This window comes from Lampris incognitus, chromosome 2, assembly GCF_029633865.1.
Source record: "Lampris incognitus isolate fLamInc1 chromosome 2, fLamInc1.hap2, whole genome shotgun sequence".
NCBI lineage: Eukaryota > Metazoa > Chordata > Actinopteri > Lampriformes > Lampridae > Lampris > Lampris incognitus.
Genome location: NC_079212.1, coordinates 108,020,691 through 108,041,837, shown reverse-complemented (window position 1 = coordinate 108,041,837; position 21,147 = coordinate 108,020,691). Strand labels below are relative to the sequence as shown.

Here is a 21,147-nt window from a genome sequence, read left to right as displayed (position 1 = left end):
ATGTCTTTTTAGCTACTGTGCAACAAATAGCTGGAGTAAACTTCCAGAAGATTTGAGACTTGCTCCAACACTGACTACATTTAAAATCCATATTAAAAACATGTATGCTTAGCATTGCTTTCTGCTAAACTGCAAACCTTGCACTTTGACTTTTGCAAAGTTGTAAACCTTGCATGACATTTTGATTTCATTCTTTAATTTAAATGTATCTTTATGAATTACTCGTTAAATCCTTTTTTATTGTATAGTATGTTTTTCCCCCATTTGTTATGTGAAGCACATTGAGTCTACCTTGTGTATATGATATATTAAAGGCAAGGCAAATAAAGCTGCCTTGCCTTGCCTCTTAATAGTGCTGCCCATGTCTAGCTGACATACATGGGGTCCACACCGATATAAGATAAGCCAAGTAGGAAGGTGAAACGCAAGTGTTAGCCAACTAAATTCTGTTGGTTATATTCTGAGAAGCTGAGGCATGGCTTTCTACAACAGCAGCCTATGCAACATAAGGCAAGCAAAGCACATTGGTCAATGGATGTTGAGCAAAACTAAGTTTTAAGAGGAGCAATGTGAATTGACACAAAAAGGGTAGTAAGAAATGTACCATCCATTCAAAATCCATTTGCACTCTTTTTTTTATATACACTCACCGGCCACTTTATTAGGCACACCTGTCCGACTGCTCGTTAACGCAAATTTCTAATCAGCCAATCACATGGCAGCAACTCAATGCATTTAGGCATGTAGACATGGTCAAGACGATCTGCTGCAGTTCAAACCGAGCATCAGAATTGGGAAGAAAGGTGATTTAAGTGACTTTGAACGTGGCATGGTTGGTGGTGCCAGACGGGCTGGTCTGAGTATTTCAGAAACTGCTGATCTACTGGGATGTTCACGCACAACCATCTCTAGGGTTTACAGAGAATGGTCCGAAAATGAGAAAATATCCAGTGAGCAGCAGTTCTGTGGGCAAAAATGCCTTGTTGATGCCAGAGGTCAGAGGAGAATGGCCAGACTGGTTCGAGCTGATAGAAAGGCAACAGTAACTCAAATAACCACTCATTACAACCGAGGTATGCAGAAGAGCATCTCTGAACGCATAACACGTCAAACCTTGAGGCAGATGGGCTACAGCAGCAGAAGACCACACCGGGTGCCACTCCTGTCAGCTAAGAACAGGAAACTCAGGCTACAATTAGCACAGGCTCACCAAAATTGGACAATAGAAGATTGGAAAAACGTTGCCTGGTCTGATGAGTCTCGATTTCTGCTGCGACATTCGGATGGTAGGGTCAGAATTTGGCGTCAACAACATGAAAGCATGGATCCATCCTGCCTTGTATCAACGGTTCAGGCTGGTGGTAGTGGTGTAATGGTGTGGGGGATATTTTCTTGGCACACTTTGGGCCCCTTAGTACCAATTGAGCATCGTGTCAACGCCACAGCCTACCTGAGTATTGTTGCTGACCATGTCCATCCCTTTATGACCACAGTGTTCCCATCTTCTGGTGGCTACTTCCAGCAGGATAACGCGCCATGTCATAAAGCTCGAATCATCTCAGACTAGTTTCTTGAACATGACAATGAGTTCACTGTACTCAAATGGCCTCCACAGTCACCAGATCTCAATCCAATAGAGCACCTCTGGGATGTGGTGGACCGGGAGATTCGCATCATGGATGTGCAGCCGACAAATCTGCAGCAACTGCGTGATGCTATCATGTCAATATGGACCAAACTCTCTGAGGAATGTTTCCAGTACCTTGTTGAATCTATGCCACGAAGGATTAAGGCAGTTCTGAAGGCAAAAGGGGGTCCAACCCGGTACTAGCAAGGTGTACCTAATAAAGTGGCCAGTGAGTGTATATATACATGTGTTACACTTCATACTTAATACTGTTAAGTGTTCTTCAATTTCTATTCTTTAGACCCTAGCTGTGAGTATAAATGGGGATACTATAAAGAGTGGGCATTCTCTCATTTTCTGCTTTCCAGGCAGTTGTGTGCAGGAGGGAATCCATCTTGATGGGCAGGGATCATGTTTTAAACATAGAGCCAGATTAAAATCCACAGCCTCCTATCTCCCTCACACACATGGGCACACTGTACCCACAAGCTCTGTGTTTCAAACAAAGAGGGTAGATAGGAGGGTATGGGTATGTATGAGAGATGATGTGTGGGCAGACATCTATCCTCCGAAAATTCTACCTCTTCCTTTTTCTCAAATGTTGAGTGATAATGTTAGCTTGTAATACACTGACAAAATTCAAGAAAAAGGCCAACTAAGTGCTAGATTTCAACTACCAAACAGAAAAAAAGTTAAAGGGGTGTATAGATATACTGTGTGAATGATTGCTATGGTGGTGATACAACTATGTATATCTATCTTATTGACATGTTCAACTCAAAACAATAGTTGTTGGTGAATCATTACTTCGGCTGAGCAAACACCAGGCCTTTACATATTTTTCAGGGTACAGAATTTCATTCGTTCTGGCCCACTTTGTCTCAGCCTCACCACACACACACAACATCTCATTCTGTCAATTTTTCAAGAATAAAAACATTGATTAAGTTTTTTTAACAACATCACATCCTCCTGACGTTTTCTGTCATTCTGTGCTGGCACTTGTGTCAAAGTTGGCGGGTTTTTAAAGATGTGGAAACGAGGTGATATTAAAAACTTATCAGATAGCTAGGACAGTACAAGGTGCTGGGGTGCCGCCCCCTTCAAATATCAAGAGAGGAAAATGTACTTAAACATGTTAAATATAATTTAGCTGTATAATGCAAATAATTATGAAATAAAAGTATTTTTCAGTCTGTGAGCGCCTGTCAGCAGTCATTAAATATTGGTTCCAAATGTTATCTGGTTGATTTCTGTCTGAATACATGTACTTCCTGGGTGACGTGCGCCGGCCAAACGATACCTTATGTAAGCCCTCAAACTTTTGGCGAGCAGATGAACTGAGGCTGCTGTCTAACTGGTTTCTTCAGATTTTCCATGGGGGACAGTTCTGTGTACCCCACACACTCCCACTTTCATTGGCAGCGAATTGGTATTGTTTTAATGTTTTTTGATCTAATGTGATTGGACAATTCTCGTGGCTGTTAATCATGTTCACACCCACCACGACGCCTCGTCTCGACTGTCAATTATCCACATCTATGAACCCTGATAAAATCAATAGGCCACATTGTCCTTCTTAATAACTCTGTGCCTGTGTGGACATTAAAGCAGCTGTCAGGTGTGCCAAGGTAAATTGCACCCCCCCACCCCAAAATGTTTAGCACCAGCCGCCACTGCTTTTAGACGTCTTCATGTTTGTATTCAGAATTTGTCTCTGACAACTATGCCCCCCATCCTCCCACCTCTCCTTTTCTAAAGTTTCTGCCTCACAGTACAGTCAACACATAAAGAACTTTTACTTTTAAGAGTCTTAAAAAAAACACAACTGCTGTCATGGAGTTGATAATAGTAATGTGTTGGGTTTGCCTCTTTTGTCGCCTGGGTGGTTTATGAGCCAAGTAGCTTTTAGGCTGCTGACATTAAGTGCTAGAAACTCGTGGATGAACAGCCATAATTGACTTTGGGAAGTGGAGCCATCACAGCTGGGTGCCACAGACTCAACAGCCGTCCTGTGCCACAGGGGGCGGTGGCATTGTGCAACCTCAAGTCATCACTGTGGACAAGTCTCTGCTCTCTCTCCAACTCTCTGTTTTACTCTCTTCCTCTCTATTGGCCTTCCTCTGTGTCATTCACTCTCTTTAGCCGTCTTGTCTTCCTCTCTCTGTTTCTCTTCTCATTCTCTCTCTCTCACCTCACAACCTGATTTTGCCTCCACATCGGTCTCTACCTTTCTCTCACTCTCCTCTCGGTCTTGATTGTTACCCTAACCAGTTTTTCTCTGGTATCCATCTCTCGCTCTCCCCTCACGAACAGACAGACTGATTGTTACCGTCCAATATTCCACAGCCATTGGGCTCAGCAGGCATCCATTTCCAGAGGTCGTTAGCCATAAAAGGGGAGGGAAAGGTGTCACTGAGGACATCAAAGTGAATGCTGTTTATTAGAGCACCACCCGTGGCCTTTCCAAGGCCTACTTAGAGCTCGTCCAAGGGTACACACACTTTTCTCCTCCAGCTGAGATCAAGCTGATGGTCAAATAAATGTTAGCATGTTCACTGTAAGACTTTTTTTTTCTTTTTTTTAAGAAAAGGAACAGTGGAGAAAATTATTGTGCATAGATGTGTTACATAAAACATTTAGAATGGCACCGGAATTGCTTTTATGGGGGCACAAAAGGTTTTTTGATTAAACTTTTATGAAAGTGTCAAATTCATTCAGTGTCCATTTACCCCTGCAGCGAAACATTTTAGCATCAAAAAAATGATTAATGCCTACTTAATAAGGAGCAAACTCCTTACGTTAACAACAGGCAAAACAAGCAACAGATATATGTCCTTAAAGCTTTGTCAACAACTTTTGTTTGAAATACCAGTTACAAGTCATCAAATTCCCTGCACTGCATTACCGGCACATCTGATTCTTCCAAATTACTGTCATCATCTCGTTCCTCTTGTTCATAATAACAATCATTTTTAAACATGGTTTGAACATTTTGTAAAGGTCTATTATTGTTGCTGCCTATTAGAATACTGTGTAGTATACTTACACAATGCTGCTGATCACTTACTGTGGTAGTGGTGATATTTTACTTATTATTTTACTCATATAATAGTGCTAATTTGAATTGATAGTTATGATTAGCATTAAAAAATATGCTTCCTTTCAAAATCCCCAACATGACAGAGTGGAGAAAAACAAACAAATCCCAGCTGGTCAAAATTTAACCCATTCATTCATTCATTATCCAAACCGTTTATCCTGCTCTCAGGGTCACGGGATGCTGGAGCCAATCCCAGCAGTCATTAGGCGGCAGGCGGGGAGACCCAGGACAGGCCACCAGACAATCACAGGGCTGATAGATATATACGCACACACACACACACACACACACACACACACACACACACACACCTAGGGACAATTTAGTACAGCCAATTCACTTGACCTGCATGTCTTTGGACTGTGGGAGGAAACCGGAGCACCCGGACGAAACCCACGCAGACACGGGGAGAACATGCAAATACCACACAGAGGACAACCCCCAAGCTTGGACTACCCCGGGGCTTGAACCCAGCACCTTCTTGCGATTGTGCTAAGCCCTGCATCACCGTGCCACAATTTAACCCAATGTAGTCTAATATCAATTTATTTTCTGTTGTTGACAGAATGTGTGAATTGTAAATTATCTTATCTTCATAATTGGAATGGCTCTAGTCTTATTTTTTTCCATCCCACACTATTTATGTGGGTAATACATTCACATACACAAAGTGGTTAGTGCACTGAATGAGCATATGCAAATGCATGCCTTCATTTAAATATACTTACCAGCTGTCCCACACATGTAAACCATACACTGGAATATGTGAAGGTACTAGACTTATTCCTGATGTTCTGTGTTCATTTTAAAACACTGTTTTGATTTTACTGAAACAGTTTATTGCAGCATACTCTAACTTTGAAAGCCTACGAAGCGACATATTTACTACTTCTTCACAGAGCACAACCCAAAAACTTCGGCCTGAAAAATACGAAGATAAGACTTGGCAGTATATATATTTTCACTAGGCAAAAATAAAGAGTTGACGTGATTTACGCTTTAGGCTGATATTGTTAAAAATTGCATGTTGTTAAATATGGTACATTGTAATCAAATGCATTAAACTGAGAGCATTGCAGAAAAAAATAAGAATCAATTTTACAGCCTGTTTAGCCTATTAAAGAAACCCATTGCAAAGCCCTGCAGTCCCATCAGTCTCTCACTGGACAAGACTGACTGCTGGTTAAAGGGCAGCTCTACTAAGCTTGCCTTCGGCAAGTTTGTTTTTGGTTTGAATTCTTGCAAAAGGTCAGAGCCATGGGATGGGTATGTGATGCAGAAGTATGAGGCACAAAGTTAGCACTAAGCAGTGGAAAGGTTTTTTCGAAATTATTCTTGTTCATGGAGCAAAGGTCAAAGAAGCTATGAGATTAAGTGTGATGTTTAATTGATCAACAAACTATTGATAGCAGCTCTCTGGTAGAATTGTATTTTCACCTTGTGCTGAAAAATGACTCTGCAAGTACAAGGCGAACATCGATTTTCCCGGTGACTCACAATATTTTCATTGGCTTTTTTTTAATATATATTTTTTTAGTTTTGCTCAAAGTTTTAAAAAGTTAAGCAAGTAAAGAAGGGTATGAGCCTTAAGTAAATCAAGAAAATTGGTGAACGTGAGAGAAAAAGTATAACTTTAATATTATTATAATTTATGAAAGAGAGAACATTTCAAATATGTCAATATTCATGCAAGTTTTCAGCAGAAAAGATGTACATTTAAACAAAAAAATGACCTACCACTTATAGTGGCTCTCTTTGGCAGTATCGTAACAGCCCCTATAGCGGCATCCTCAAGCTGGTGGATAGGGCTGTTCTTTGCTCCCCAACTGTCTGAGCCAATCCACAGGAAATGGCCCAACTGGTCTGCTCGCTTACTTGCATTCAAGAGACCCCTGGAATTAATCATTAGCCAGTCAAATGCAGAATGTGCCTGAATTGCTTAATGCGGTGCACTGCTGTGCAGCTAATGTGCCTGCAGTCGTAGTCAGCCAGCTGAGAGCCAAAGACACCTCCCACTCCAAAAGAAGAGCGAGGAGGTAAACTATGTGTGACGTCTGTTTTACTGTGGGTAAACACAGTCTGTGCACTGATCGATGATAGCAGGTGCAATTATTTGATATGTTTGTATCAGACTAAGCTAATGGACCTGTCAGCTTCTCAAAACCTTTCCTAAAAGTCTCATGCAAGCCTAATGGATAATGCCTAATGTGAAACAAGCATTTATTCCGTGACATCAAAAGTAATTAACATGCAGAAATATGAAATGTACAAAAAGACCTCAACATTCTTCATTTAATTTTTACAATGTATTGTATCTAAACTATATGCATATGTTAAGCTGTTTTAAGTTTACAGCACAGCAGACAGGCAACACTTCTGACAAGATGTATCAAAAAAACAAAACAAAAAAAAGCACAGGACCACAAATCCTTGAAAAATATCTCATAACAACATGACGTTTCTATGTGATTAGAGAACCATTGTTGAGAAAATTGAACACCCGCTTTTAGTTGAAGATTTTTTTTTGATTTCCCCCCTTTTCTCCCCAATTGTATCTGGCCAATTAACCCACTCTTCCGAGCCGTCCCGGTCGCTGCTCCCCCTCCTCTGCTGATCCGGGGAGGACTGCAGACTACCACATGCCTCCTCCAATACATGTGGAGTCGCCAGCCGCCTCTTTTCACCTGACAGTGAGGAGTTTCACCAGGGGGACATAGCACGTGGGAGGATCACGCTATTCTCCCCAGTTCCCCCTCCCCCCTGAACAGATGCCCTGACTGACCAGAGGAGGTGCTAGTGCAACGACCAGGACACATACCCACATCCGGCTTCCCACCTGCAGACACGGCCAATTGGGTTTGTAGGGACACCTGACCAAGCCGGAGGTAACACGGGGATTCGAACTGGTGATCCCCGTGTTGGTAGGCAACGGAATAGACCACCATGCCACCCAGATGCCCGAAGCATAATTTTTGAAAGGATTAGTTTACCTGATGTCCTCATCAGAGGCAAAGAGTATGACAGCTCTGGCGTAGTGTGTGTCCAGCAGGAAATGGATGATTTTGTCAAAGTCAGAAGGTTTGTGGTCATGGGGGATTTTCAGTGACTGGGCTATACAGATTCCTCCTGGAGACAAAGCAGAAAAAGCAAAGGGCAGTAGCAATTACATTTCATTGAATGGACATATATTTTAGATTTTTAAGACCACCCTCTGTCTGAACAGTTGCAATGTAAAATTTGCTATAAAGATGGAAATAAAATGGGGTAAAAAGCATTCCTTATTTTTTGGGACATACTGAAAGTAAAAAGTAGAGAGACCTGTGCTCCACTTTCTCAAATGTCTGACATTTCTTGAAGCCACCCACGTCTCTACGCACAGCTTTCTTCAGGGTGAGGAGAAAGCCAAGGCAAGCTCTAAGCTGAGACGTCGCTAGTTTAAAAAAAAAATCTCATAGAAGTGTACTTTTCTTTTTACATTTCCCATGTCACCATTAGCCTGCACTCAGCTGGAATCCCACCTTTATTCCTCTTTTCCACTGATAAAAAACTAAGGAAACCAAAAGTAAAAAGAAAAAAAAACATTTTTTTTGATCAAAATGTGATGGATCTATTGTTCCTGACTTCACAAGAAACACTGATAAGTATCACACCGTGCAAATGCTCTCAATAGGATTTGCTCTGCTTGAGCCTAGAATAGCTCTCTCTTCATCAGCGCTCAAACTGACAGACACCAGCACTTAAATCACTACGGGGATTTCTACTGTACGCTAAATCCACTGTAAGAGCAAGACTATGGAGACAACACGGAGTGCAAACACCATACACAAACTGCAAATATTATATTCGGTTCAAATAGACATCGTGGAAATTGTTTTTTTGTTCTGTATTGCAGAAATCCAATTTTATTATCTTAGCCTTTTGCACATTTGTCTCCGTAAATTGACAGCATGATGTCAAAGAAGAGTTCAAATTTAGTATTGTAGGGAAATGCTTTGTTTAAAGGGTTTAACTTTGGCCCACATTTTGAGGAGCTTTATTAAAACTCTGGTCGATGCATTTTTCCTGCATCTATCTATCCTGCATCACCACACTGTACACAGTATTATAAACAAATCTTGATACAAAACGATCTTGATACAATGGCATCTGTCCAGTGATGGGCTATATTAGGCAGCAAGTGAAAAGTCACTTCTTGAAGCTGATGTGTTAGAAGCAGGAAAAATCGGCAAGCGTAAGGATCTGAGCGACTTTCAAATTGTGATGGCTAGATTACTGGTCAAATTCCCCAGGTCTCAATCCAATCGAGCATGTGTGGGATGTGCTGGAATAAGTCCCATCCATAGAAGCCCCACCTCGCACCTTACAGGACTTAAAGGGTCTGCTGCTAACGTCTTGGTGCCAGATAACAGAGGACACCATTAGAGGTCTTATGGAGTCGATTCCTCGACAGGTCAGAGCTCTTTTGGCGGCACGAGGGGGACCTACACAATATTAGGCAGGTGGTTTTAATGTTTTGATGATCAGTGTATAAAACATTCAATAAGCATTCACACAGGGTAGAGGTCACAGACAGGGGTCTACCACACTTCCAAGGAGGACTGTACTCTTTAAAATGTTCTACTTAGGTGAGAATTAAACTGATTTTAAACACCAGACAAGCCCCAAGATGCAGGCTGTGTAAAGACGACCCTGAGACAGTCCAGTACTTAGCAGCAGGGTGTAAATGCTAGCTGGGAAAGTGTACACTGAAAGGCACAACCAAGTGCCTGGATCGTGTACAGGATTATCTGTACTGAATACAGACTGGAAGTCCCCAAGTCCAAATAGAAGACACTGCCAAAGGTGTTTGAGAATGGCAGAGCTAAGATCCTGTGGGACTTCAAGTTCCACACTGACAATCTGGTGCTGGCTAACCAAGCGGACATTGTGGTGGTCGACAAGGAACAGATGACAGCAGTAGTGATCCATGTAGCAATCCCGAGCAATGGTAACATCAGGAAGAAAAGGCATGAGAAGCTAGAGAAATACCAAGAACTGAAGGAAGAAATAGATCGGATGTGGAAGGTGAAATCCACAGTAGTCCCAGTGGTAATAGGAGCACTAGGAGCTGTGACCCCCAAACTGGGAGAGTGGCTCCAGCAGATTCCAGGATCAACATCTGAGGTATCTGTCCATAAATCCTAGGAAAAGGTAAGATACACACACACACACACACACACACACACACACACACACACACACACACACACACACACACACACACACACACACACACACACACACACACACACACACACACACACAGCCCTAGAAACTAAATCACACTTAAATTTTTAGCCAACAAATGCCATTCTGGCTGACAATTTTTTTTCATCCACCCCAGATGACCCTATCCCTTGTCCTCAAACAAGCATCCAGTTTTTGTCTACCATAAATTTTAAGAGGTTGCTGATATAAAGAGGTCATCGGTAATGAACAGGTAATGAACAGGGTGGTGCAGTGGTTAGCGCAGTTGCCTCACAGCAAGAAGGTCCTGGGTTAGAGCCCCGGGGTAGTCCAACCTTGGGGATCGTCCCGGGTCGTCCTCTGTTTGGAGTTTGCATGTTCTCCTCATGTCTGTGTGGGTTTCCTCCGGGTGCTCCAGTCTCCTCCCACAGTCCAAAGACATGCAGGTCAGGTGAAACGACCATATTAAATTGTCCCTCGGTGTGAATGTGTGTGTGTGTGTGGGGGCCCTGTGATGGACTGGTGACCTATCCAGGGTGTCTCCCCGCCTGCCGCCCAGTGACTGCTACGATAGGCTCCAAGTATCCTGCGACCCAAATTCGGAAGATGTGCTTGGATAATGGATGAATGGATGGGTAATGAACAAGCACAGCAGACCAAGTGAGGGAGCACATTTGTTGTCCCACCAGCCACCATGCTTTATTGAAAGAGTCACGCTTCATATATTTTCAAAATTGCTTCAACTTATTATTTCAGGTTAGTAAATATTATGGTTAATGGTTACATTTTAAAGATTTTGATTTGTATCTAATGAATAAAATAATGTGTAATTAAATGCAAAATATTTCAATTATTGGTGGTTTTCCTCAGCAAGGGAAAATGGTTCTGAGCACAGAAAAAGAACCATTCCAACAGCAGTGCCACTAGCATTCGGTTTGGCGTGGATTGGCTCCAAACCGTGCAGATTTCTGGATTTTTGACACTGTTTGGTAGCCATGCTGAACAAGACAGATCATGGTCTCTTTTCTGTGTTTGACATAGGAAAAAGTGAGAGGGAGGCTGGAAAAATATAATTAAAAGGAACTGGATTTTTTAATTTCTTATCTTGGACAGATTTAGATAAAATTAACAGCAGCTGTTGGCTGGTGATATGGGTCATGCCAGTGCAGACCTTTAACATGACGTACTAGTTTCATATATACATTCAGTGACATTGCTGCAATGATATTTCCGGCACTGCTGGTAGTTTTCCCTGTTCCCAAATACAGCAGTAAGATTTATGGATGGTGTTTGTTCACACATGACATGCCAGTACTTTGTGTCTTGTTACACCCCATGCCTGTAGGATGCCTTTTATTCTACCTTATTACACTGCTTTGTTGAATACTCGATTCTGATTGGTCAGTTACAGTGTTCTACGGTCTGTCATTTCTGAATAGCAGACTCTTGCTATGAATAACAGACCGTTGCTATGGATGCAGTTCTAACAGACTAATGAATCCATCAGACTATTTTTTTAGCAGAAGCAATATAATCATTGTTAAATCAATAAAATCATTTTTGAATCAATATTTTGTGTCAAATTATTGATTTCTTCAGTAAGCAGCCATGTAATAAGCTGAATAATGTACAGGGAGCCGGTCAATATTGTGAAATAAACCCGACCGGATTCACCCTGACCAGCTTGCTGTACATTATCCCATACATAAACTAAGGCATCACTAGGTGTACCACACAGTTGAATATTGATCCCATCCTCTGCATGGACTGAAGAGGAAACAAATAAAGAACTAAATACACAAAAAAATAAATAAGATGCTCTTATTTCTAGGTTGGTCCAATTTAGAGACCTTTTTAAATTTACACTTACTTTTGCTGGTTTACAAATAAATCCTTTGCTTCAGACAAATGGCTGCCAGGAACAAGTTGCAGGTACTTTCCTTGTGATTGGTTCACAAGATTGTGTGCGCGCGTGTGTGTGTAAGCAAAGACCCTCAGTGCTTCTGTTTAACTCTTCAGGACCACCACCCCCCCAACACACACACACACACACACACACACACACACACACACACACACACACACACGCATATATAAATGGCCTCCAGCCACCGATGGTAACAAAGCCATCTGCCTGAGAGGAAATACTCATTTATTGATTGAAAAAAGAGGCTTGTGACTAGAAGTTCAGTACCCAGATTCCCTTGGCTGTCTGAAAACATCTAGAAAAGTTGATTTTTCTTCTCCTACCACCTTCAAGGTGGCACAGATGATTTAAGTATTTATCCACCCATCCCCACATCGCCACCACCACCAATCCCAACGGAGCTTCTTCGTTGCCAACAGCAGAAACTGTGGGTTGGACTGGATAGCTCCGAGCTCCAAAAAGATTTGCAATGAAAGAGTGGGTATAAATAAAACATGTTTTATGAGTCAGACTTGACGATCAGTAGTAGTATACAGGGTCCACTGATCCCCCAAGGACCCCTAAATGTCAATTTTCTGTGAACTTTCATCTTCAAAATGTACAGAGCTTCAGTATGTGTGTCACGCTAAGTTAAAGTTGCAATTTCTTTTTGCCCCTGTATACTGACAGGTACTGTTTTGCATGAGGACAGTATAATGACAAATGCCACAGTAATTGAATGGACAGAGTCAATACTAAAAGCTAAGTCCATTAATGTCATCCTCAGCTGACATGGAGAGGCTCAGCAGCATGGAAGAAATAGCCGGTGGGGATAGTGCACATCTGTTTAGATCAAATCAAGCACATATTCAAGCCAGCGACCAAACCATCAAATGATAGTAGAACAAAAAGTAAAACCCAACTACCAAAAACACATCAACTAACATTCTGACTTACTTATCAATGGAAGTAAAAAGTAAAAAAAAAAAAACTTTAATGAAATGCTCTTATCTTTCTAATAAGGCAACAGAACAACTACAACTCACACAGACGTGTGGCAACACAGCCTAACCATTTGAGAATTGGGTTTGTGCCCAGGTGGTCACATGTTGAATTCCTTCGGCTGTCAGACTGAATCTAGTGAAGGAAAATAAATACTTAATATTCACTCCTCACTATTAACCAGATGTGTGCTTCAGAGGGTCAATGCAGTCAAACCCCTGATGAAGCTGCCCAGTGGCCAACAGGGAAAGATTGTGGTTTGAGAGGACAGTCCAGAAAATAGAGAAACAAGAGCTGGGGGGGGCATGTAAACATCCTTTCCTTGATTCAGTTATTCTAGCTTGTTTATTTACATAATTATTTATCTTTTGACTGTGTTTTGTGACTCACATACTCACTGACTGATTAACCATTTCCTACATTTCTGACCACATGTGCTCTGCAGGCCACTGCAGCATGCAGCTTATTTGTTCTTTATTCATTTTTATATCTTTCCACTGCTCAAAGTAAAGACAAAATGTGTTGCTTTGAGGTCACAAACCACACTAATGACATATGTTACCACCTCAACCAGAACAGAAAAGCTCACTCAGAGGATTTATATTACTTTGAAAGAGAGGAACAGAGCATATCAATACACAACATTAGATAAAGCCAGTTTATTAGAGACACACAGACATTTAATAAGATAAGCAAACAACCATGAAACACCTCCTGTTGGTTTGAGAGACATGTTAAGAGCATAGAAAACACAGCATAGAAAAAGCTGTATCACAAAAGATGATATAAATAAAACCTTTTCTAGCAATAAATTAAGAAATATTTTGGAGGATATTTGGGAAACACTGTAATACACAATTATCTGCAACAGTGGAATGGGATATTTCTGAGCCCCATCATTTTATACAACACATCTCTCATTTGAATTCAAATTATGGATGCATGACACCCATCAAAGAAAACAGGGCATTTAGTGAAGACTGACACCACAGAGCTGAGGCAAAAACCTGTTACCACAAACCTACTTCCGTAGGCTGGATCCCAGTGTTAAGTCCAAAGAAAAAAAGGCTGATATTGCAAAGATTGAATGTGTGAAATCTGTTACAAGTTGACTCTAACAATTAAACCAGGGATGTGAACCCTGCACCTGTCTTGTCAATTCTCTTTGCATAGACCCAATATGAGTTGATTGATCCATGAGCCGCAATTAACTAGCCATTTAGAGGCAGCCTCGGGCCCCTCACAGCAAGAAGACAGAAGCAGCATGAATAGCTTAAAAGAGACCCAGGTTAACAGACAAGTTTTATGTAAAGTTCGTAACACCAGAAATAAAACCTTTCACACACTAAAAGCTTTCCTTCCTCCACATCAAGACAAGTGAGAGAAGCTGTAATTGTGTGAATTCATCATGGTGACTTCTAGATAGAATGGTTCGTAGCTATAATATTGGCCTCTTTTGCTACTGTAGATTCTCTCCTTTTTGTCTCCCCTGCAGTTGAGAAGATAGCTCATCTGTAGGTAGGGGTTTTATTTCCCACATTCATTTCACAGCAGAGTGAGACACTAACATTACTTTGATCGACAACCTTGCTAAATTGGGTTCCTCAGCACTGGCTGATGTATTACTATTTTATTATGGTGCTTCAAGAGCTATCAGAGTTCAGAGAAAATAAATGTTAGGGATTCAGTGCACTTCTCATTATTACAAACTGCAATTTACCCTCCCCTCCCACCTGGGGGTGAGGACCTGCAACTATACTTCTGGTTTAAAGCTACGTTTCTACTCTTTCTGAGCAACATCACATCAATCCCCTTTCCATATTCATCTAAGTATCATAGGTATCTCCAGTGAGCTAAAGTAGGCTCCAAGGTGAAGTTAATAAACTCTGCAAAGAGATTTGTAAAATTACAGTTGGCATCGGTTGAGTGGAGAGAGAACCACTTTGCCTTTTCAACTATGCAGCTGCCATAATTTTAAGGATTTGCATAGAGTCTACTTAAATGGACAATGAGAGTGAGAAATATGAATACTTTCATGGAATAAAAAACAGAAGCCAAGCAAACAAGTATGTTAAAATGAACATGGGTGCACCCTGCCTCAAAGAGAGACCCTGTAATTATACTGTGAGATCCATTTACTTTGCACCTGAGATGTTAAATCCTTGAGTGACATGCAACAGCTCTGTAATAGACTTTACACAGATGGCCCATAATGCCAGGCTTTTTCTCTGTTTTGTTTGTCAGTAAAAGAGAAAACACTATGTGGATACCTTTAACGCTGGAATGAAATGGACCATGGGTGCCTGTGAAGAAAATCCCATACATTGCACCTATTGGATATTAGTACCATGGATTTTTACAAATAATTTTGCATAAAGGTATAGCAACTGGTTAGCAGTACTAGTAACTGCAGCCATGTGAAATAGTGGAGTACTAGAATGCTATAACCCTCTACCCCTTTGTAGCACACCTTTTAAATGTTTTACTTTGCGTATATAGAAACAGTTGGATGCCAGTACATTACTAGACTTGTCCAGAAACCTTGTGAGTAAAAAACAAATCCTCTGGCCAGGACACTCCCTTTGCTGGTCCAAAATCAGTATTAGCTTTTCTATTTGAATGATGCATCACATTGATCCTTCAGGCCTTAACTTCTCTGCTTGGGGTGCAGACACAGCCAACAAGTATAGTGTGTAGTGCTCTGAGAGAAGGTGACCTAAGCAAGGATACACCACTGGAATAAAGACCAGGACCATCCAGTACATGGAGATGACCTCACTAACTTGTAGGCCATCCAGTACCATCAATTTCATCAGTTTGATAAGCGAAAAGTTCAATTTCCACTCCACAGCAGGGACTACCTTACAAACAGGATGTTACTCACTCAACAAGTACACAACTTTAGATGATGTCCTGGACTACCAATGGTTAAAGAAATGCATTCTAATACATCACATCCTTCCTCGTTAGTCAGCACGGAGACATTCAGAAAATGTTTTGCTAGGCAAGATAATCCCTTGGCAAAATAGTGGGTGTTTAGTTTCCTCTATGAGAGGTAACAACACAATCTGCATTCCCCCAGTATGCATTAGTTTGCATACTGGGGGAAGTCAAAAGACGAGTCGCATTATCCTTCGCTCACACTGGCAGCGACAACAAGTAACAAAGCGGCCCGAAGTAATTAATTTCGAATGATCGTTGGGCTACACTGAACAACATGGAGCGATGAGTTGCCTGGTGACAAAATCTCCGTGAATTGGCGACAAAAAAAGTTGAGCAAAAAGTAATATTTATGCAAATGAGCAGTGACAGAGTCGAGCAATGGCCAATCAGAGGGCAGATGTGTTCCTCTTATATTCTTTCACTGTGAAATGTTTTCTTAAACTTTAGGTCCTATATTAGCATTTTAGTTCCCCTAGCCAACATGGAGGACAAACTGTTTGCAGTTGTTGCTGGCTTTCTTGTCACGATATGGTTGAAAAGGTTAAAAAGTTGGATAGCAAGAAACGTTTTAATTGGAAATACATACATCAGAGTGTGACTGGATTTTTAAATAAAAACAAAAATGCAAGATGAAAGATGTATTTGAAACTGCCAAGAATAGGCTACCAATTAACGTTGCATGTTCGTGGTTGTTTTTTCTTTCTTTCTTTCCTTTCTTTTTTTATTTTCTCTAAAGTTAGATAGTTTCCACTGGGAGGAAAAACTTGACAGACTGGTCAGACTTATCAGCCAATAATGGATTTCCTAAGGACAGCATATGTTGCTGAGAATGCGTGAGATGTGGCCCTAATAACTGTGTGTTTCTATTTCTCACTCTATCCCTCACACCCATCGGCACTATTGTTCATTTAAACCGAATAAGACAAAAGCACAAACCAGGCAGCCCACGAACCAACACTTCTGAACATGACTGTGAATGCCTGTAATACATATATATATATATATATATATATATATATATATATATATATATATATATATCTCCCCGGAAACCATCAATGGTGTTGATAGAAGTGCTCAACAAATAAGGAGCAAAATAATCCAGTGAGTCAAGTAAATTCTTTATGAGACAGTACAAGCCTGTTTCCTGCCATAAGCAACCATCAGCTGACAGCTACTTAGATTGCTGCCACCGTGAACCGACCCCGGAGAAGTGGCTGATGATGAATGAATGAATGAATGAATGAATGAGTTTTTTTTTTTTTTTTAGTTTGGATATATGTGTTCTTGTAGTTTGGATATGTGTTTTCATCTGTGTGTTGTACTGCTGTGGGTTCAGGGAAACAATTTTCATTTCATGTACACATTTGCATGAAATGAAATGACAAATAAATCTTCCCAATTCCTGATAAATATGACCGATATATACATTATGTTTTATACACATTATGACATTATGTATTTATGTGTGTGTGTGTGTGTGTGTGTGTGTGTATATATATATATATATATATATATATATATATATATATATATGTGTGTGTGTGTGTGTGTGTGTGTATATATATATATATATATATATACTAATAAGTATTCTTAACATATCACAAGCATTCATAGTCATGTTCAGAAGTGTTGTGTTGTGGGTGGCCTGGTTTGTGTTTTTTTGCCTTATTACTTTTCAAAGCGGGCCACTTTTAGGGCCACTTTTAAAACCACGGGCCACTCAACCTCCAGCAGCATGTTGTTCGTTAGTTTGTTTTGGTGTCGATACGTTGCAGGTATTATAATTTAAACAGAGATTTTTCATCTATTTTTCGATATATTACTAGTCTTACTTTTACTAAGAAATTAATTTATTTTTTTTGGAATTAAAAAAAATTCTTCCTTCTGGCATTTCTCCAAAAATTCTCGCGGACCATAAATCAACCCGTCACGGGCCGGACGTGGCCCGCGGGCCGCCTATTGGGGACCCCTGCCTTATTGGGTCCAAATGAGCGATGGTGCCGATTGAAGTAAGGGATAAATAGAATGAGAAATAGAAAAACACAGTTATTAGGGCCACATCTCACGGATTCTCTGTAACATATGCTGTCCCGTAGAAATCCATTACTGGCTGATATGTCTGACCAGTCTGTCAAGTTTTTCCTCCCCGTGGAAACTATCTAACTTAAAAAAAAAACAAAAAAACAAAAACATAAACACACACATGTGCATGCAATGTTGATTAGCAGCCTATTCTCTGCACTTTTGAATATATATTTCATCTTACATATTTTTAATCAAAAATCATGTCCCACCAAAATGCATGTATTTCTAATTAAAAAATTTCAGGTGATCCAATTTATGGCTGAAAAGGTTCACGTTCAACATATTGTGACAGAAAAGCCAGCAGTTTCTCGTCCATGTCGGCTATGGGAACTAAAATTGCTAAAATAAAAACTAACGTTTAAGAAAACATTTCAAAGTGGAATAATAATAAGAGGAACACATCTGCCCCCTGATTGGCCGTAGCGCGACTCTGTCATTACTCATTTGCATAGAGTTGAATGTCACTCCACTTTTTTTTTTGTCACGAAGTCGCAGCACGCCATGTCACTTAGTGTAGCCCAGAGACCATTGGAAATGAATGACTTCCGGCCACTTTGTCGCTTGTGTTCGTTGCCAGTGTGATCGCAGCATAAGCCTCACTGAAGTGTTGCAGGACTTAATTTCTTATTAGACCCGCTGGAATTCTTTAATTTAAGAATTCCTTAATTCTGGAATTAAGGAATTCTTGTGTGAAAGATTAGAGATCAAATCTTATCTTTTACATAAACCGTATGAGGGATACTTGAACAAATCATTGAGTCTCACTAATAACATTGCTTTGTGTATGTGGGCCAAAATATTAATTTGGCTTCACAAAGTCCGAGGATGAAGGAGATGGAATATTTATTTAATTTGTCAAAATTCAATTCAAGCCTTCATATCAAATTGCCAAGACTCCTCATCTTAAATTCAATTGGAAAACTGCATTATGCTATATCAAATATATATACTAGGAAAGGGTCTTTGGTTTGAGTCCCATATTTTATGCAACAAATGAATAAAACATTTGGCATTTGGGATGCAGTGGTCAATATCACAGCAACTTATCTATATATTATATTTTGACTGAATCTTGTGCAATATATTTCCTTGTACTAAGTTATAATTACTTTTATCTGTCTTATTATGAAATTCAGTCATAAGGTTTATGGTATTTCCAAATACTTTATAAAAAAACAAAAGACGAGGGTAATTCTATGCATGTCAGTTTTGCAGCCCATTTAATCACATAAATTACACGACAAGTTAATAATAAACTACAAAGCATTTTGACCAACATCTTATCTTTATTTATATGAATCAGACTGAATATCAACTGTAGTCATTGGGGTTACAGAAGAGTCCTCAAACTGTCTCATTATTATGCCAGTCGGCAGGGGTGTACTGGGAAAGAAATTCAGCCCTGGATTTATCCACTGGGACTGGCCCGGGGGGGGATTACATACATTCTCACATACATACATACATACATACATACATACATACATACATACATACATACATACATACATACATACATACATACATACATACATACATACAGTATATATGACAGTCAGTTACAGTTGGGGAGGGGGGGTAATGTAATTACATGACATAGCCCACTAGTTTTAACACCCTAGTCCTTACTGGTAATGATATAGTCTTTTATTGTTGGCTGGTGAGTCTGAACATATTCAAAGGCTTTTGCAATGGAAAGTAACCTATGTCTATTCCAGGACATGTTTCAGTAGGTGCAGACTTAGTATATTGTAACATGTCATTGGCATGGCTTGAATAGCAAGAAATAGCCTATCAGTGGGGTTGTTTAGTAACCACAAGTTACAGCAGTTTTAACTGAACATGTAGCCTAGCCTATTAATGTCCATTGTGTTCAGTGGTGGCTCTGGCATGGGAAAATAAACTCTGAACACAGTAAAATCCTGAGTGTTAATTTAACTTCCTGGGTGTTAATTTAACTCTGAGGAAAGGATCCATTTGTACACTCTCAGTTAAATTAAGACTCAGTTTTTTACTGTGTATGGGCAGCATCCAACTCATCAATGAAACTACACACAAACCCACTTGCTCAATGATTCCAAACACAAACGCTCCTCATCAATGAATGAAATCACAAATGCACACCATTAATTTAATGCAGCACAGGAGTTAGTGGAAGTGGAGACAGGTATATGAGTGACATCATCAATAATGGCATTTGATCTCACACAACTGGTATATTACCTTGTTATAGAGCATCACATTACAAATCCAAAGTTATCAAGCAGCAGGGGTTTCAGGATTGCCATGGGTGCATGTGTGTGCGCATAGACTACAAAATCTGACTGATATAATTTTACAAGCTGTAAATAAAATATAACAAGGTGAGACAACCTAATTAAACCAAAATGCTAATCTAAGTCATTCTAGGTACCGTTGGCAGTGCACAAAACTACAGATGATGACAATAAAATATTTCTGTGAGTGAACTCTCCTGTGCATATGTATCCATGATGTTGTTACCACTAAAGAAGAGAATAATAACACAAAGTAATATGAATATAACAGTCTTTTTGATAGCTACATTAATCTAGAATTAATTTACATTTTACAAATATACACAGGCTGCCAACACCTTTTCAAATTTCCAAACCTTTCCATGACTGTTAGCCACCAAAAGATTGGAGGCAACTTGCCAAAAACTATCTTGTGTTAGTATCATTTTGTAAAATCGAAACATTGTTTCAGCAGAATATCAGAACAATTGACATTGTTATTAAACCTGTCTGTCTCTAACCTACTTTTCTCCCAACCTTCCACTTATGCCACAAACTGGCCTCCAGCCCAACTTGATAAATGGGATGGTTCATATCAATTAACAGTCGCAAAATTAAGCCTAGCAAAATGGTCCTGGCTGATGATATTACTGCCATACCTAGCTAGCTAAAATAAGCTACTAGGCTGTCTAGGGATATGATGCGTTTACCTTGATTTAAAACTAAAAAACATGATGGTAATGAATGACCATGGTCACTGGTTTGTTGTTAATTAAGTTTTCAGCCACTTGCTAAAATATCAATATTGATAAAGGAGACATTGTTTAGTGGAAATATCAGACAAACTGCTTAGTATACTCACTCATGCCATGGTGAGGAAATGTTCCCACCAGTTAACAACTTATGGTGACAACATCGGTGTTACCGGATACCCCAACCTGACATTTTCACTGGTGTGCGCCTTCGCTGGGTCCCACATGAGTCGTGTGCGGCA

General features: G+C 40.1%; 1 protein-coding gene across 1 annotated transcript in view; it reads right to left on the bottom strand.

Moving 5' to 3' along the window:
• The window catches only part of LOC130108509 (metabotropic glutamate receptor 7), a 491,728-nt gene that overhangs the window by 233,319 nt on the left and 237,262 nt on the right, over positions 1-21,147 (bottom strand). The window contains exons 3-4 of the mRNA XM_056275469.1: positions 7,721-7,856; positions 6,468-6,622 (exon numbers count right to left, since the gene is read on the bottom strand). Coding sequence (XP_056131444.1) covers positions 6,468-6,622; positions 7,721-7,856 — 291 coding nt within the window. The remainder of the gene's footprint in view (positions 1-6,467; positions 6,623-7,720; positions 7,857-21,147) is intronic.